The sequence below is a fragment of the Panthera uncia genome, assembly GCF_023721935.1.
Source record: "Panthera uncia isolate 11264 chromosome A1 unlocalized genomic scaffold, Puncia_PCG_1.0 HiC_scaffold_16, whole genome shotgun sequence".
Lineage (NCBI taxonomy): Eukaryota > Metazoa > Chordata > Mammalia > Carnivora > Felidae > Panthera > Panthera uncia.
In genome coordinates this window covers 9087712-9107885 of record NW_026057576.1, presented here as the reverse complement: position 1 = coordinate 9107885, position 20174 = coordinate 9087712, and the positions used below count along the sequence as shown (strand labels likewise).

At 38.2% G+C, this 20174-nt stretch overlaps 1 protein-coding gene across 12 annotated transcripts in view; it reads left to right on the top strand.

Moving 5' to 3' along the window:
* KATNAL1 (katanin catalytic subunit A1 like 1) overlaps positions 1 to 20174 on the top strand; it is a 110004-nt gene that overhangs the window by 22953 nt on the left and 66877 nt on the right. For all 12 annotated transcript variants that reach the window (XR_007461209.1, XR_007461207.1, XR_007461208.1 and 9 more), the window contains 2 exons: positions 7 to 182; positions 2174 to 2334. Coding sequence is in view for 6 of the 12 variants with exons in the window: in XM_049647412.1 (XP_049503369.1) it covers positions 21 to 182; positions 2174 to 2334 (323 nt within the window). In the remaining 6 variants the exon portion in view is untranslated. The remainder of the gene's footprint in view (positions 1 to 6; positions 183 to 2173; positions 2335 to 20174) is intronic.

Below are 20174 nucleotides of genomic sequence, written 5' to 3'. Positions count from 1 at the left end.
CTTTAGTTCTCTTCAAGAAGATGAATTTGGCTGAGATTTGTGACAATGCAAAGAAAGGAAGAGAATTTGCACTTCTTGGAAACTATGACTCATCAATGGTATATTACCAGGGGGTGATACAGCAGATTCAGAGACATTGCCAATCAGTCAGAGACCCGGCTGTCAAAGGCAAATGGCAACAGGTAAGACACGCTCAGGTGAGGGTAATAGTTTATTATACTTGAGAGACCAGAGTTGGACCGTTGGAGGACTGTTAGTTGGAGTATAGACCGTTGGACTATTAGTTAGAGGTTTTGTAAATAGTTGTTTCTTGTTTGTCTGAATACTGAAATGTATTTAAAATGTACTCTGAATAATTTTGTCTTGCCTGGTGAATATTTTTGATAATATCTTTCATGAGGCATATTTTGAAGATACTTAATTGTCATGGAATCTACTTGTAATTTTTTTAATTTTCATGATCAGTCACCTAGTTGTGTGTGTTTATAAATTTTTAATATAAGGTATTTCTACTCGCCCTCTTCCCTTTCATTTTTACATGGAGTTTTGACCCATTTCACAAAACTTTTCCTTTAAGAAAGTTTCCTCTTTCTTAAAAGAGTATTTTGAAAGACTCCCTACAAATACAAAGGAATCAATAATCTAATAAAGCTAATATATTTGCTGTGTCTCTTGACTGTACAACTTGATTATATAATAGTACAGTTAATAAAAACTTGAATTAGAATTTCCCCACTTAGTCTTAAAACTTAAAATCCTTTTAAAATTAAAAGTACAAAGTCAAGCATTTCTTTGAAGTTTCTATTTAATGTACTAATGCCTTTCAAGTGTTTCTTCTAATTTTTCCATGTCAGAAATTGATATTTCACTAAGGTTTCAGGGTAAATTTGACTTATTTTCTGACTTAAGTGTTACCAAATTATGCTGAGTGAGAACAATATACTTGCTTTAACTCCAGTTGAAATTTGTAGTTGTGTTCTATCCTGCACAGTAGCCACAGGCAAGAGTGGTTTATTAATCTAGCACGGAAATATTTTTGACAATTCCTTAATTGTGTTAAATAGTGACCATTTCTATTCATTTATTTTTATGGTTCATTTCCCTTAGGTTCTGTAATTTTATTTCTCCGAGTATATAATAGCATATATTAGCAGTTGAATTTTATCTAGATTTTTCTTTTCTCTACAGTAAAGTATACTTTCTGGTCAAAAAACAAATTAGAATTGTTAAAAGGAATTTATGAATATAATGTTCAATCTATTATCTATTTGCCTTTGAAAATTAGTTTGGTCTCAAAGTTTGAAAACACAAGAAGTTCCATGTAGTAGGAAGTCAGTGAAGTTTTTTAAATGCGGGAAAAAATCTTGCCTTTGAATTCAAAATGAACTTTATCCAACACTTGAAAGAATTTAAACAAGGCCAGAAGAATTCAGGTTTTAGGTGAAAGAGAATGTAAATAAAAATTGGAGGGGCGTCTGGGTGACTCAGTCGGGTAAGCGTCCTACTTCGGCTCAGGTCTTGATCTCACGGTTAGTGAGTTCAAGCCCCACATCTGGCTCTCTGCTGTCAGCACAGAGCCCACTTCGGATCCTCTTTCCCTGTCTCTTTCTGCCCCTCCCATGCTCGTTCTCTCTTTCTCTCTCAAAATAAATAAATAAACTTAAAAAAAAAAATGGAACTGGGTAATGCTTAGTATTACACCATTTCAGGTTTTCAGATGCTCGTAATAGGCATTTCATACTTAGTGATATTCGGAGTTAGCATTTCCTAATGCTGGTGAAAATTCTGGCCGATAGTATTCTGGAAGCTATTTTACAAATATATTAAAAGGATTTAGCATAACATTTTAGATTTCGGGGAATGGTTACCTTGTTACTGCCTTACTGCTTGTTTTAAATTATACTAATGGTCATCACATTCATTGGTAGAAATAGAGTTCCGTTTTGAAAAAATCATGACTACTTCCCTTACAAAAAGGTGCATAATATCTTTTTTCAGTCCAATTCCTGCCCTCTATCTATATTACTTTACATGGTTCTTTGTTTTTTTAAGGTTTTAATGATTCATTTTGCATACTTTGATGTTGAGAAAACTTGCATTCAGTAGCAGTTTGTTATTTGCCATTCGTGTAAACCGTAAACAGTTTCTAGCGTAAAGCTTATTTCCTTTTAAGGTTCGGCAGGAATTACTGGAAGAATATGAACAAGTTAAAAGTATTGTCAGCACTTTGGAAAGTTTTAAAATTGACAAGCCCCCAGATTTCCCTGTGTCCTGTCAAGATGAGCCATTTAGAGATCCTGCTGTTTGGCCGCCCCCTGTACCTGCAGAACACAGGTAAATGGCACTTTATAGTCTCTTTGGGTACTTTTACAGGTAACTGATATTCCGAATGAAGAGAGTGAAGCTCTATTTAAACAAAGTATGGAAAATATTTTGGGGGTATGTAAATTTAATACTTGTTTACAATTTTCACACCTCTCCGTTTATATAGAGTTTATATTTGATGTAGAATAGAAGTAAATCATTTGTCATATATCTTGCTTTTAGAATGTTTGACTACTCTAATCATAACAATGGAAATCTGCTGGTCCTAAAATTTACCAGTTAAGTGAGTGAGGTCTTTTAGATTTCCTATCAGCATCAAAGCTTGGATGGCTTTTTTGTTTTAAAACTTTTTTTGCTTTAGAAGATTCTGACAGCTTGAGATGAAAGGGTGGACCGATTGGATTCATCTGGTTGGGCCTGCAGCCAGTTTCCAGAATCATAATGTAGAAGGAACCTTATCATTCCTTAAAAGTTAAAGGTCAGATTCCCCAGTGTGGTCTATAATACTCTAAATTTTATCTCCCTGGTGCCCAGCCTACGCATCATCTACATTAAACCCGTCTAGTCTTGTTTTTTCCTGTCTTTTTGTCTTTGCCCAGTTTGTTTTCTTCAGGGGATTCCCATAATCCCCATCTGAGCAATTCATATTCATTGTTCGAGTCTCAGCTCAACTGTGTTTTCTCTCTGCAGCCTTTCTCAGTTTGCTCAAGCACAGCAGTTTGTTCATAGCAGTTAGCACATTGCATTTCTTTGTCTCTTCACAAAATTAGGAGCTTTGCTAGGGCAAGGGCCATGTTTTTATTTTCTCAAAACGAATTATGAACAACAGACTTCTGTTGCAAAAACAGTGTTCGATACATAGTAGGCATTCAACCGACATTGAATGAATAATTCCACTAATTTCACAAGTGAGGAAATTGAGACCTGAGAGACCCTCACCTATAAGTTGAGCTAGACCAGGATCTGAGTTTAGGTCTTTCTGGCTTTCAGATTGTGAAGTGCTGTTGTGACCAGAGTGTTGCATCATACAAAATAAGTTTCCTTTTGGTCAGTAGCTGTGATCATGTGTTTAACTTGTTGATCTCAGAATTTTCTAAAAGCATTTAAAAAACTGTGAAAAGTGGTTAATTTACTCCTTCAGGGTTTTTTCCACAGACTTACAGATAATTTTATGATTCCCATCATCAAAACACTAGATGATGATTCTTCTCTAAAGTCTGCAACAACAGAGCCCTTTTTGCAGATGTAACCACTTTCAGGTACTTTGGATTAAGACAACCCTTATCTCTCCAGAGTCAACATTTCAGGAGTCATAGGGCTGTTACCATGGAAGTCCCAAAGTAAATACCCAAAAAAAGAAATAATGGCATTTTGATTGATCAGCACTTGAAGATTTTATGTATGTATGTGTAACAAAATACCTTAGTCTTTTTCTGAAAGGCATTAATTCAGAAATATACTTCTAGTTTACAGCTAAAAGCTGAAAATAACTTTATTTAGGTATGTTAAAATATAACATTATAGAAGCTAAGGCGTACAATGTGTTGATTTGAGATATGTATATATATGGCGGTTTGATTACCATGGTAGCGTTAGCTTCCACCTCCATCGTGTCACATAATTGTCTTTTGTGTTTGTCTGTGTGGGGGGGAACAATTGAGATTTAATCTCTTAGCACCTTCGAAAATTGTAATACAGTATTGTTGTATATTACCTCTATGCTGTATGCTAGATTTCCAGGACTTATTTATCTACTGGTTGCAAGTTTGTACCCTTAAGCATCTTCCCAATTCTCAGCCCCTGGTATTTAACTCTCTGTTGTTACAATTTTGGTTTTTATAGAGTCCAGGTATAAGTGATATCATACAGTGTTTGTCTTTTTCTGTGTGACTTATCTCACTTAGCATAAAGCCCTCAAGGTCCATCCATGTTGCTATGGATGGCAAGATTTCCTCCTTTCTCATGGCTGAATAATATTCCACTACATAAGCAAACACTTAGATGGTTTCCATAGCTTGGCCATTGTGAGTAATTCTGCAGTCAACATGGGAGTGCATATATCTCTTCCATATCCTGTTTTTATTTCCTTTGGATATGTACCCAGCAGTGGAATTGATGGATCATTTGGTAGATCTATTTTTAATTTTTTTAAAGACCCTCCATACTGTTTTCCACGGTGGCTGAACCAATTTGCATTCCCATTGTCAGTGAATAAAGGTTCTCTTTTTTCCACATTTTTGCCAACACTTGCCTTTTATCTTCTTGATGAGGGCCATTCCAACAGGTGTGAGGTGATATCTCATAGGGGTTTTGATTTGCATTTTCTTGATAATTAGTAGTAATGAACGTTTTTTTTCTGTACCCTTCGGCCATTTTGGATGTCTCATTTGGAAAAATACTTTTTTTTGTTCCTCTGCCCATTTTTAATTGGATTTTGTTGTTGTTGAGTTGTATGAGTTCTTTATGTATTTTGAATATTAACCCATTACCCAATATATGGTTTGCAAGTATTTTTTCCCATTCAGTAGGCTGCCTTTTCATTCTTGACTTGTTTTTTTCTGTGTAGAAGCTTTTTAGTTTGATGTAGTTTCACTTGACTTTTTGCTTTTGATGTCCAATCCAAAAACTCATTGCCAAGACCAATGTTGAGGAGTTTCTTTCCATGTTTTCTTCTATGAGTTTTACAATATCACATCTTATGTTTAAGTCTTTTAAATCTAGTTTTACTTCATTTTTGTGAATGGTATAAGATAGGTGTCCAATTTTATTTTTCTGCTTGTGGTTATACAACTTTCTCAACACCATTTGTTGAAGAAACTATTCTTTCCCCATTGAGTATTCTTGGTTCTCTTGTCAAATATTAGGTAACCATAAATGCAAGGGTTTATTTCTGTACTCTATGTTCTGTCCCATTAGTCTTTGTATGTGTTTTTATGACAGTAGTGTACTGTGTTTTTTTTTTTTTTCAAGTTTATTTATTTATTTTGAAAGAGAGAGAAAGCGCAAGCAGGGGAGGGGTAGAGAGAGGAGAGAGCAAGAAATCTGAGCAGGCTCCACACTTGGCAGTGCAGAGCCTGATGTGGGGCTTGCACTCACAGACGGTGAGACCATGACCTGAGCTGAAGTTGGATGCTCAGCTGACCGAGCTACCCAGGCGCCCAGTACTCTACTGTTTAATTACTAAAGCTTTGTAGTATAGTTTGAAGCTAGAAGTGTGATGCCTCTGGCTTTGTTCTTTCTCATGATTGCTTTGGTTATTGGTGGTCTTTCTGGCTTCATACAAATTTTAGATTTTTTCCCAATTGTTGTGAAAAACGCTATTGGAATTTTGATAGGGATTGTGTTAAATGTGTAGATGGCTTTGGGTAGTATAGACATTTTAACAATGTTAGTCTTCCCGTCCGTAAACATGGGGTGGCTTTCCACTTGTTTGTATTTTCTTCAGTTTCTTTCATTAAAGTTTTGTAGTTTTCATTGTACAGATCGTCACTTCCTTGGTTATTAAATTTATTCCTAAAGATTTTATTGTTTTTGATGCTGTTGTCAATGGGATCGTTGTCTTTCTTTTTTCAGATGTTTCCGTGTTAGTTTGTAGAAACACCACTGATTGCTGTATGTTGACTTTCTATCCTGCAACTTTACTGAATTTCTTGATTGGTTCTAAGAGAATTTTGATTGAGCCTTTTAGAATTTTTTATGTATAAGATCATATTGTCTGCAAATAATGACAACTTTTGCTTCTTTATTTCTGATTTGAATGCCTTTTATTTTTTTGTCTTGCCCAATTGCACTAGCTAGGACTTCTAGTATTACAAGGAGTAAGAATGATGAGAGTGGGCAGTCTTGTCTTGTTTCTGATCGTACAGCAGAAGTTTTCCATTTTTCACTGTTAAGTATGATGTTGGTTGTGGGCTTAATTGTATAAGGCCTTTATTACGTTGAGGTGTGTTCCTTCTGTACCCAATTTATGGAGGGTTTTTATCATGAAAGACTATTTTATTTTGTCACATGCTTTTTTTTTTTTTTGCATCTATTGAGATGATCATACGATTTTTATTTTTCATTCTGTTAATGTGTTGTATCACATTTATTGGGTTGTGTATGTTGAACCACCCTGATATCCCAGGGATAAACCCCATTTGGTCAGGGTATATCATTCTTTTAACGTGTTGTTGAATTTATATTCAATAGGAATATTTTGCTAATACTTTGTTAAGAATTTTTGTATTCATTAGGGATATCAGTCTGTAGTTTTTTTGTAGTATTCTTACCAGGCTTTGATATCAGGGTAATGCTGGCCTTGTAAAATGAGTTTGGAAGTGTCCCCTTTTTTTGATTTTTTGGAAGAGTTTCAGAAGGATTGGTGTTAACTGTTCTTTAAATGTTTGGTAGAATTTACCAGTGAAGTCATCTGGTCCTGGAAATAATTTACAATATAGGAAATGTCTGTTCCAAATTGCTAGAGCACCATGATTTATTTTAAAAAGCTGTGGCCACAGATATTAACTCTAATATTTGTGGCTCAAACTGAATAAAAAAGTGTGGCTGGTAATTTCCCATTGATGAACACTTACTGAAAACTTCTTATTAGAGAAACATCATTAGCCCACTGTTTCCTTTTATTTATCCTCTGTTAACTGCCCATAACACAGATTTTATTTATTTTTAATCCTTATTCTTAATGAAAGTGACAGATGAATGGACCAGAATGTATTTCTCTGAACCTCGTTTCTCCATACTAAACTAAAAAAGAATTTTCCCTGTATATAGCCATTATATATAAAGATTTTTTATGGACCAGAAAACCTTAATAAAAACAAATCCAAGACTATATATTGTTTGGGGGAGGGGTGGGGGGGTGGCGGTGGGTTGGGGGGGTGGTGGTGGGTTGGGTGGGAACAGGTTCCCATTCTCATGTATATCATCAACAACAATGGGAAAACTTTGATAACTTCACAAGGTTCTACCAGTGAAAGAATTCTTGAGTATTGTGCATGGGCTGATAAAATAAGTAAATACTAAGATTGTAAGTTTAGGGTTTAAAGTTTTGGGAGGTTAGAGTTGTATAATATTTTCCTCCTTTTACAGTTTTGTTTCTTCTACAGGTCACATACAACAAAATGTAATGAAATTTTCACCTAGAGATAGTGAGTAGTGGGTATAGTCCTTAGATATTCTTGGTTTAATGGGAAGGCACTTGAGTTAAATCCATGAGATCTGAGTTTGAATTCCATTTCCGCCACTCACTTGCTTCAGGACCTTGAGCGAGTTATTTAATTTCTCCAAGTGTTAGTTTTGTTGTATGTAAAGTGGGAATCTCTACCTGATGGAATTAATTAAAAGAATTTAATGCCTAAGTAACTGACATATAATGAGTAATTAAAACGAATGGTCAATTCTGGAATAAAGTACTGCAATATTGTTCAGATAAATAAGAATAACAGAATTAAAAAATTATAACCTTCTTTATAAAATTCCTTTATTTCGTCCCTGCTCATTCTGCATACATCCTTTGTTTTCTGAAACATCGTGAATAACTCTGGCAGAGAAGTTATGATTTTGTAAATGTCCAAGTCTTGTGAAGTGGGTGATCATTTTCAGGGAAGGGATGAAAACTAATTAATGGTCACTTACTGTATGTTTTATAAGCATTATCTTATTGAAACCTCCAACAATTCCATGAAGTAGCTACTGTTATTCTTTGCTCACATTACTATTGCTAATTTATTATTATGAACCCCATTCACAGCTGAGGAAATTGAAGCTTATGGAGTTTATTTTCCCAAAGTCATCTGAATAAGTAAGTGGCAGAACCAGGATTTGAGTCTAAATCTTTTCACCTTATTTATATCTGCTTTGCTGTGTTACTTTCCTACATGTATTCAGTGGTATCTATGGGTGTGTTTTAATATATCCTAGTACATAGATACATCTATTACCTACTTGGTTAGATTCTCATTAGAGATTGTGAGAGAATAAAGAAGCTGAAGATACTTATTGATATTTTAAATATAGTTACGTTTGTTTTTTTTTTTCCCCTATGGGAACACTACACTGGAATTACAGTGTGAGTCAATAGGAGAATGTAATTTATCTTGTTTCGGACAAAATGTTTCTGGGATGCATCTGATCTGTTTGGCATTAGCTACAAATTTGGCAACCCCGCTTGTAGTTCTGTCCTTTTCACTTAATGGACTTCTCACACTTCTGACACTTCTCAATCCCTGTTTCTGCACGCTAAGGTGATCCTTATACTGTGGTTTCCGGCAGTGGTTTGTGCATCATTTCAAGTTATGCCTTATATGTCATATGTCTGCTGAGTTCCATCATGATTCCCTGTTTTAAATCACCAGCAGCTGCTTGCATGTATCAAAGCAATCTTTGAAAATGAATTAGATTCATTGCCCTAAATGTGAGGCAGCTGAGCTACAAATGGTTCATGATAGGAGACAGTGGCAATATTAGAACTAAACTCCAGGGAGATGAAGCCTGCAGATCATTTTTCGTGTCCCGAGTGAAAGGGTATTTTGTATTAATTAAATTATTTGTAACATTTTCCACGTAAGTTTATGTAGTGTATTCTTTTTAATGAGGCCGTTTACAAATGGCCCCTCCTGGTGAGATCTGAAGCGACGGAAGAGACTTTCTGCATCGGAGCCATGTTTGATGTAGCGTATATTCAAGAGCCTATTCTGTAATCGACTTAAAAAATAAATGCATTACGTCTTTTTAAGTTGCAGCTTTTGGGATAGATGTCAGTAGGAATAGGATCCGCAAGCCTGAAATTATTCATTTGGCTCATTCTGCGCAGGTAAAATAGAACTCTTAATAGGCCCTTTAATGTTGTTTCATCTGGAACCAAGGGAAATGGCGTAATGTGTTTCTGTGTACACAGAAATAGTAAAATTCTTTTTTATCCGATTTGTGCTATTCTGTAGAATTTCAGCACAGAGGAAATTCTTATTGCCTTGGTATTAGGGTTGTTGCTTTATGTTTCTTTGGATACCTAAATAGATTATGTTACTGCTAGCATTGTAAAGCCTGATTTGCAGTGGAAAAAGATCAAGTAAGGCCAAGGTCAATTACCAATAGAGAGTAAACTACCATCTCGTCCTTGTAGGTGTTTCATCCAGATTGTGGCTCGGTTACTTTCCGGAGATTAAGAGGCAGGAGAGCAAGGTGTGTGTGTGTGTGTGTGTGTGTGTGTGTGTGTGTGTGTGTTTAGCAGTTCCACCACTAATTGACTAGTCTTCCAAGTTACATTCATTTCTCCAACCTTCATGTTTCTCCCTGTAAAATGTAGATTATGATGAGATTGTTTTGTAAAATTGGTTTGAAGTCTTAGGAATAAAAACACTCTATCATGATCTATCCAACGTATATCTTAGGGGCATTCACCCTATGTTAGGCATGATCTTTGGCCTTGTGAAAAGTATAAAGGTAACAGGCATACAGACCTTGGCCTCAAAAAGCCAATAAGAGAAAATAATCCAGGCATCCTGGGAAGCTTGAGCCAGGATGCTGGCACCTATTATATGCCAAGTACTGTGTCAGGTGCCAGTGCTGTGCCGGGGGTATGGTGGGATTCAGAAACAGACACAGTCCGTCCTTGCCCTCTTAAGCATATGGTTTTGTGAGAGCCATTAGTGAGGTAGAATGGACAGGATTTGGTGATTAATGAAATACAGAGAATGAGAGAAAAAATGGAGCAGTTAATTAAATATCTAGACCAAGCTATTTATATTGGAACTGGAAATGAGAACCAGAACTTGAGAGGTTGGGGTTAGTGTTAGTTATTTACAAATCATCAGCAAGTAAGGAATTTTAAGAAGGAAATTTTAAGATCATTCTTTATATGGTGGAATAGGTTATTTGTCTAATATGATTGGCAGGTTGAGATTATACCCCTTTTTAAAAAACATTCTAGAGTCCCATTTTCTTCCAAGATTCTGTTTCTGGAGTGTGGAGTGGACTTTATTTTTAGTAGCTAGAATATTTTTAGTGGCTGGCAGTGTTGATTAACCATAATAACTGACATTTATTGAGTTCCTAATTGTGAACCAGGTACTGTGCTAATAAACTCTTTACAGGATTTATTTCTTAATCCTTACAACCTCCCTCCAAAATAGATACTATTATTATCAACTCCATATTTTTTAAATGCTGTATTATTTATTTTTGAGCAGAGTGTGAGTGGGGGAGATGCAAAGACAGAGGATCCAAAGTAGGCTTCTTAATGACAGTGGAGAGCCCGACATGGGGCTGGAACTCATAAATGTCATGTGAGATCATGACCTGAGCCAAAGTCTGACACTCAACCAACTGAGCCACCCAGGCTGCCCCTATCATCCCTATTTTTTTTTTTAGGAGAAATTGGGGTTTAAGGATTCTAATAAACAGCTTTATCTAATTCTGCATGTAGGTCAAGTAAGATAAGGATTGAGGACTGTATTAGTGGCTCAGTCGGTTAAGCCTCCGACTTCAGCTCAGGTCCTGATCTTGAGGTTCGTGGGTTTGAGCCTCTTGTCGGGCTCTGTGCTGACAGCTCAGAGCCTGGAGCCTACTTAGGATACTGTCTCCCTCTCTCTTTGCCCCTCTCCTGTTCACACTCTGTCTCTCTCAAAAATAAATAAACATAAAAAAAATGTTTAGGGGTTCCTGGGTGGCTCAGTCGGTTAAGCGTCTGACTTCGGCTCCGGTCATGATCTCGCGGTCTGTGGGTTTGAGCCCCACGTCAGGCTCTGTGCTGGCAGCTCAGAGCCTGGAGCCTGCTTTGGATTCTGTGTCTCCCTCTCTCTGCCCCTCCCATGCTCATGCTCTGTCTCTCTCTGTCTCTGAATAATAAATAGACATTAAAAAAATTTAAAAAGAAAATTTTATTAGATTTAGCGACATAGAGCTCATTGGTGAAAAGTGCTGAACACTTTTCGTGGAATGGTAGCAAATAGCGGAGTGGGTGGAGAGAACCGGAAGAGAGGATTTGAAAACCAAGAGTGTATGCTGAGAAGGGCAGCAGAGAAGTTGAGCGGTAGTTGGGGGAGACGCAGAGTCAAGATCTGTTGTTTTAGAGAGGAGACGACTGGCAGGGTGTTTGTAGGCTGGCGAGAATGCTGCAGGGGAGGGGGAAACTGATGACGGCAGGGAGGGAGGGGATGGTATTGGGCAGTGTTCCGGAGTGGACAGGGAGATGGGGTCTAGTGTACAAGGGCAGGGGTGCATGGACAGCTGATTCATGGTAACCGGAGGGAAGGCTCGTTGTCACAAGGGTATGGATGTAGAGAAGTGTGTAGGTAGAGAGGTGAGCATTTGTGGAAATTCTCTTCTGGTTATTTCGATGAAGGGAAAAAAAAAGCAAGCAAGATCATCTGAGAGTGAGGACAGAAGGAGTAGATGTTTTCCGGGGTCTAAATTCTGATTGAACGCATCCCGAGGGTGGGAGGTCATTTTGTTTGGCTATTTCATATTATTTTATTTCTTTTATGTAAGTTTACCCTAGGGGACATTTCTCTTGTTTTGTAGAACTTAGTCACCCATTTGAAGTCTTTATTTTGGAACTGTAGGTATGTATTACAATAAGTACCTAGAAACTTGGTTTTTCTACCATTTTTTTATGTTACAGGAAAGACAACTGAAAGATAGAAATTTTAATTAATTAGAGGGAAACTAAGGAATGGGCACAAAATAGTGGTAAGTCAAAACGAAATCCTACCGCATTAGGATTTTTCAATTTTTATCGAAAAAAAAAAATCTTCACCTTGCTGCACTTGAGCTGCTGTCATTGCCCCCCTTTGCTCCTTTGGCAGACTGGAATGTGGACTCTGCCTGTTTCGTCTCTCATGGCCACACTTTTCCTGAATAACTAGAGATCTTGGGTCTCCATCATTGCGATATTGGGACTGAATTCTTGAAGATAACTTCCTAATTTAATGACCGAATGCCTACAAGTCTCAAGACTTCCTGTATTTAACTTTTGTAACATTTGGTAATGTTTACCATCTTTCTTCCTTGGAACTTTCTTCATAGGACTTCTGTGACATTACAGTATTCCTTTCTTCTTCTTCTTTTTCTTTTTTGACTGTGGCCTCTTCTCTTTCCCTTATGGCTGCCTCTTGTTCGCTAGTCCTCATCTCTCTTCTTCTTCTCTGTCTGATCCAGCTCAACGTACCCAGCAGCCACGGTGTCCTAGGCACTATGGATGCAAAGAATAAGAGGAAGATTCCTGTGCTTTAGGAAATCAGATTCTAGGAAGGCGGCTTCCTTTGCCGGGAGCTTGATAGTCAGACTTTGAGGGTTCATCCTAATTTTGTCACTCAGTGTCTGTGAGGACATGCCATTCAGCGTTTCCCTCATTTTCCTTCTCTGTAAAATGGGGATCAATGGTACGGTTACCTCGTGGGGTTATTTTGAGAATTAAGTGATTGAATACAAGTCAAATGTAAAGAACAGCGTGGCGCATGAGGATGTGCTCAAGAAATATTTGTAGTTTTCATCACCCATTCCCCTCCCCCCTGCCCCCAGCCCCGGTAGATATTTAGAAGACTAATGTTTATTTAGATGACACCTTATTTAGGTCTTTCTTCACATGTCACCTATAAAGTCTTACCCTGACCACCTTATTTAAAATATTTATCCCCCTGGCAGGGGGCGGGGCGCAGGGATGGGCAAAATGGGTGAAGGGGAGTTGGAGGTACAGGCTTCCACGTATAGAGTGAATAAGCCATGGGGACAAAAAGTAAAGCCTAGGCTACTATATGTTTTCACTCTTAGGTGGATCCTGAGAGACTTAACAGAAGACCATGGGGGAGGGGAAAGGGAACAAAAAAAATTAGAGCGGGAGGGAGCCAAACCAGAAGAGACTCTTAAAAACTGAGAATAAACTGAGGGTGGATGTGGGTGGGGAGAGGAGAAAGTGGGTGATGGGCATGGAGGAGGGCACCTATTGGGAGGAGCACTGGGTGTTGTATGGAAACCAATTTGACGATAAATTTCATATTAAAAAAAAAAGTAAAGCCTAGGGAATGTAGTCGATGATATTGTAATAACGTTGTATGGCGATAGATGGTTGCTGCACTTGTGGTGAGCACAGCATAACATAGAGATGTTGAATCACCATGTTGTACATGTAAAACTAATGTAATGTGTCAGCTATACTCAAAAAATGTTTTAAAAAATGTACCCCCTCGCTTGTCGTCACTCGGTCCTCTTGTTCTGCTTTGCTTTTCTTTACAGTCCTTATTGACGCCTGATACTATGGTCTACACCTACTGTTAACTATCCCTACTATATTGGAAGCTCTGTGAGGTCAAGGCCTTTGACCTTTTCACTGCTGTACCCCCAGCACCAAGAATAGTGCTGGGCATAGTGTAGGCATTCGGTAAATATTTGCCGAATGAATGAGCTAATAAAATGCTTCGGTTTATCCATGTGTTTACCAATTGTTTTGTTCACCATTCCTTGCATTTCACCCTTTCTAGAATCCGTTTCTTTGTGGAAGTACATTCTTCAGGAGTTCTTACACATGTCTCTTTTAGTGGTAAACCCTCAGGTTTTGTCTCAGACTTGTTTTCCTGTAAGTTTTAAATGATAGTTTAGTATCGAATACTAGATTCTTTGTTCTCTATGCTTTGAAGAGGACATTAGTAATTGTATTATTTTTGCCTTCTCATTTATATTATCAGCCTAACTGTAGATAACTTGTCTTTTCTCTCCCAGTGTTTTCCTGATTTTATTTTTGTCTTTGGTGTTAAACAGTTCTGTGATGACTTATCTAAGTGTGGCTTTATTTTCACTTACATTCCTTAGGACTTGTATTTCTTTCCTTTCAAATTCTTTTTTTTTTTTAATTTTTTAAAATGTTTCTTTTGAGAGAGAGAGAGAGAGAGACAGTACAAGTTGGGGAGAGGCAGAAAGAGAGGAGAGAGAGAGAATCCCAGGCTGGCTCCACACTGTCAGCACAGATCCTGATACGGGGCTCGAACCCATGAAACCGTGAGATCATGACCTGAGCTGAGATCAAGAGTCGGATGCTTAACTGACGGAGCCACCCAGGTGCCCCTGTTTCAAATTCTTTATGCTTTTAAAAACCATCTTTTTAAAAAAAATTATTTTATTTATTTTTTTTTTTTTGAGAGAGAGGGATAGCATGTGTGCATGCAAGTGGGGGGAGACGGGCAGAGAGAGAGGGAGACAGAGAATCTTAAGCAGGTTCCATGCCCAGTGCAGAGCCCAACATGACCATGAGATCACAACCTGAGCCAAAATTGGATGCTTAACTGACTGAGCCCCCCAGGTGCCCCCCAAAACCATCTTAAACATTCATTTTATAGTCTATAATTGATAGTTCTATTATCAGAAGTTATTGGGAGTTTTAACTTTTTCTTTTTTTTTTTTTTTCCTGATGGCTCTTGTTGGTGGTAAAGTTAATGTCTCTCCATGGTTTTAGTCATTTTAAGATGTGGCTTGTTTGGGGGTGCCTGGGTGGCTCAGTCGGTTAAGCGTCCGACTTCGGCTCAGGTCATGATCTCGCGGTCCGTGAGTTCGAGCCCCGCGTCGGGCTCTGTGCTGACAGCTCAGAGCCTGGAGCCTGTTTCAGATTCTGTGTCTCCCTCTCTCTGACCCTCCCCCGTTCATGCTCTGTCTCTCTCTGTCTCAAAAATAAATAAACGTTAAAAAAAAATTAAAAAAAAAAAAAAAAAAAGATGTGGCTTGTTTGGAGGGATGTCACTCCTGAGAGTCTGTGTTTGCTTCAGCCAGGTGCCCTGGAATGTTACCTGCCCAGGACCACTTTTAGGAAAATTTCTTTGAGCTATAAAACTGAATCCCAAATCACATAACAACAGGCCCTTGGTTACTATTTCTAGGGGAGACATTTGCTTCACTCCACAAATATGGAACATAGGCCAGATAAACAGATGTACTTGCTTCTTCCACATGTGTGTTTTAAATTCAACTCTTGGGGCGCCTGGATGGCTCAGTCGGTTGGGTGTCTGACTTCGGCTCAGGTCATGGTCTCACTGTTGATGAGTTCGAGCCCCGCACCGGGCCCTGTGCTGACAACTCAGAGCCTGGAGCCTGCTTCGGATTCTGTGTCTCTGCCCCTCCCACGCTCTGTCTCTCAATAACAAATAAACGTTTAAAAATAAATAAATAAATTCAACTCTTTCACTGAGATTGTAGTCCTTGGACAGTCCTGGCTTTATGTGATAGTCTCAGTGCAACTTCTTTGATTGACGTGGGGCCTCAGGTCTTTCTGTGTGGTCATTAAATCTCAAGTCCTTGGGGCGCCTGGGTGGCTCAGTCGGTTAAGCGTCCGCCTTCAGCTCAGGTCACGATCTCGCGGTCCGTAAGTTCTAGCCCCGCGTCGGGCTCTGGGCTGATGGCTCAGAGCCTGGAGCCTGCTTCCGATTCTGTGTCTCCCTCTCTCTCTGCCCCTCCCCCGTTCATGCTCTGTCTCTCTCTGTCTCAAAAATAAATAAAGGTTAAAAAAAAAAAATTTAAATCTCAAGTCCTTAAGTGTGTGAGGCCTGGAAAGCCTAAAGGACTGTCATGTCATCAGCTCTCTTTTATTTGTTTTTTGGCCATTAGGTATTTCTCTTACCCTCTGGTAATATCACCTATGTATGTAAAAGGGTATTTGTTACATTTTATCCAGAATTCCTACACGGTTGATAGTGGGAAGGGTTTCAGCTTATTTTTGTTGTTGTTACCGTGTTTTTTCATACTTCTATTATTATAAGTTCTTGAAGGTCTTATCCTACAATTTGTTGTCTTTGAGGACTCTTGTTTCTAGTTTAGTGGGGAGCTGCTCAGCAAGGCTTTAGCTGTAAGATTTATGTGTGGACAGAACGGGATGTCCAGTATATTTCTTAAAATATGAATATATTTTCAGCCAAATTTTAAGCTTCTTGGATGCAGGGACTATCTCATATGTTTTTTGTGTCTGTGTGTTTTAAAAATAAATAGGATAATCTTAGAACTTGACTGTAAGCTAGACAAAGAACTGTGAGATAACTAAAGTTCAACTGGTATAATTTTAATATTTGTAGAAATTATGTAGCCTTTATAACCCGTAAGAGTGCCATTATACATCTAGTTTTGAGGTCTTTAGAGTTAGGCAGAGAATAAATATTTTAAGTGTTCAAATTTATTTATTTTTTTAAATTTTTTTTAACGTTTATTCATTTATTGATAGAGACAGAGCGTGAGTGGGGGAGGGGCAGAGAGAGAGGGAGACACAGGATCTGAAGCCGGCTCCAGGCTCTGAGCTGTCAGCCCAGAGCCCGACGTGGGGCTCGAACTCACAGACTGTGAGATCATGACCTGAGCTAAAGTTGGATGCTCAACCAACTGAGCCACCCAGGCACCCCTCAAATTTACTTTTATTTTTATTTATTTTTTATTCTAGAGAGAGCACCAGTAGGGAAGAGGGAGAGAGAGAGAGAGAGAGAGAGAGAGAGAGAGAGACTCTTAAGCAGGCTCCATGCTCCGTGCAGAGTCCGATTGGGAACTCAATCCCATGACCCTGGAATCATGACCTGAGCCCAGATCAAGAGTTGGATGCTCAACTGACTGAGCCACCCCGGCGCCCCAAGTTTTTCAGATTTAAAAGTCTTTAGAGTTTCATGGAAAACACAAGGCTTGTCTATCTTTAGGTAAAGAAGAGCAAAGTACAATCAGGTAATTAACCTTCCTGGGAGTGGAGGAATTCTACCATTAGACTGATGAATTAGTAACGGTATCATCTCCTCTGTCCCCACCTCTGAAGTGGTAGAATGACAGGCACAGCGGCTTTAAATAAGGATCAGTATGTCCCATCAAAATTACTGACAAAGGTTTAGTTTCTATCCCAGCCGGCTGGTTGTGGATAATGGCAAAATGTTAAGAACCCTGTGACATTAAATGGTCTTGCATAATATTTGGTGTGAGGGTGTCTGTAGCTCCAGATCTCATACCAGCTGAAATTTCTGGTTAAATCTTCCCTTGGTTAACTTGGATGACAGTTGTCTTCTGTAGTGGATAAGCATCTTTCAACTCCAGGAAGATTTAGAATTAAGAATAGAAATGTCTAAGAGAATCAGAGTAATATTTTTCTGTTAAGGGATATGTGCATATTTGCATATTTACTTATCATTTTTATGTACTTGTAATTTAAGGATATATGGCTAGTGAGGGTGATAAGCATGCAATTCCACCTTTAGATGTATTATGGAATACGGGGTGCCTGGGTGGCTCAGTCGGTTGAGCGCCCGACTTTGGCTCAGGTCATGATCTCGCGGTGTGTGAGTTCGAGCCCCACGTCGGGCTCTGTGCTGATGGCTCGGAACCTGGAGCCTGCATCAGATTCTGTGTCTCCCTCTTTCTCTGCCCCTCCCCTGCTCACGCTCTGTCTCTCTGTCAAAAATAAATAAACATTAAAAATTTTTTTTAATGTATTATGGAATAATGGAGGTCTGTGATTTTTTACATAAAAATTTATGTTAAGTCACTTTTGTGGAACATTTAGGAGAAGTTTAGGCTTATTTATAAGTCTAATTTACTAGGTTTATAAAAATATTTATATGTAAATTATTATGCTTTATTGAGTAAGACAGTTGAGGAACTAAGAAGGAAATAAAATACGTTTATAAATGTAGGTAAAAAATTTTGGTGGCATTTAATTAACCAGGTTTGAAATGGGACAAAACACTGTTCAAAAGCATCTTAAAAATGACTTCTAAAATCTGTCAGTCTTGTATATAGGAAAAGATTTGTGAGCTGAATCTAAAAGTTTTAAGGAATAACTGAATTTTTACATTTTTTAACTTTAATAAGTTGAATACTTTTAAAAATCAAATTAAGCTTCTGAAGAGTACGAAAGGTACCCTAGAGGATACAAGACAACTCATATAGTTGTTCAATGTATTTGAAGACCTATAGTATTCAATGTATTTCTGGGTGTGATTGATTTATTCGTTGGATAATGAGGGAAGACTTAACCTAACATGGCCTGTTAGGCCTAACATGGCCTAACAACTAAAATGTCTAAAGTTCTTTTTAGAACTGGGACTTATCATTAAAGGTTAACTTTTGTGAAGTCACTTGATTTATGCAGAAGGTGCCTCTGCAGTTTAGTAGGGAAAGGTGGGTCTTGTCACTAAATCCTTCTGGGTTAATTGAGTATTTATGGGGGAGGAAATCTTGACCCCCTCCTACCACACATCATATAGAAGAATTAATTTGAAATAGATCATTACCTAAAATGTAAAAGATAGTAAGATAAAGCTTCCAGAAGAGAACATGAAAGGATAATATCATGATTTTGGAGTAGCACAGACTTATGAAACTGGACACAAAATTATTAAAGAGAAAAGACTGGTAAATCAGAATTCTAAAACTATGAACTTCTCGTCATGAAGAGAGACACCATTAAGAGAGTGAAAAGGCAAGCCATATACTAGAAGATATTTACAGTGCCTGTATCTGACAAAGGACTTGCATCCAGAATATATAAAGAATGACAGTCAATAAATCAATAAGAAAAAGACAACTGGTTGAAAAAAAAAAGGTGAACTAAAAGCTGGAATAGATACTGTACAAAAGACAGCATTTACGTGGCCAAGAAGCATATTGTTGAAAAGGGGCTCAGCATCCATAGTCAGGAAAGGCAAAGTAAAGCTATAATGAGATGCCATTGTACCTCCACCAGAATGGCTGGGATGGGGTGACTGCTAGTCTTATATATTGTTGATGCGAATGTAGCATGACGTCATCACTTTGGAAAACTGTTTGGCTACATTTGCTAAAGCTACTCGTACATGTACTTGATGATCCAGCAGTTCTGTTCCTGGGTACATAACAAAGAAATGAATGCTTACGTTTACCATGAACATAACCCCATATTCGTAGAAGCTTTAATAATAGCGTCAAATGGAAAACAGCGCAAGTGTTCATCAACGGTAGAATAGATATGTTGTAATTATATTTACACAATAAAATACCGCACAACGTTGAAGGAAGATGAACTCATGCTCCGTGCAGGAACATGGATGGATTTCACAGGTAATGTTGAGAGAAAGACCAAGTAAAAGTATGTACCGTAGGATTCCATTTCTCTGAAACTAGCACAGGCAAACCCAACTTACGATAATAAGGTCAGATAGTGCTTACCTTCTGGGTTGATGTTGACTAAAAGGAACCATGAAAAAGCTTTCTGAGATATTGGGAAGTGTTCTATATCTTCATCTACTGGTGGTTATATGGTATTAATATTTATTGAGTTGTGTACTGTGTTTACATTTTACTGAACATGTTATATTAGTGACAAATAGATTTACAAATTCTATGAAGTATTAACATCTCCATTTACAGAGGAAGAACATGACGAGTATAGATAGTAAGTAATATGTTCATATAATCAGTAATTGGTAGACCAATTTTTTTTTTTTTTGAGAGAGAGAGAGAGAGAGAGAGAGAGAGCACGAGTGGGGAGGGGCAGAGAGAGGGAGAGAGAATCCCAAGCAGGCTCCACGCTGCCAGCATAGAGCCCATCTTGCGAACTATTAGATCACGACCTGAGCCAAAACCAAGAGTCGGACGCTTAAGTGACTGAGCCACCCAGCTGCCCCTAGGATTCTAAATCTCATGCTGACTTCAGATCACCATGTTGTTTCTCTGTGAGGATAGGAATAGTGCTTATGATTTTTTTTTTAAATTTATTTATTTTGAGGGAGAGAGAGAGAGTGTGTGGGAGGGGCAGAGAGAGAGGGAGAAAGAGAATCCTAAGCAGGCTTGCAGGGCTCCAACTCACGAATGAGTGAGATCATGACCTGAGCTGAAATCAAAAGTCAGACGCTTAACTGACGGAGCCACCC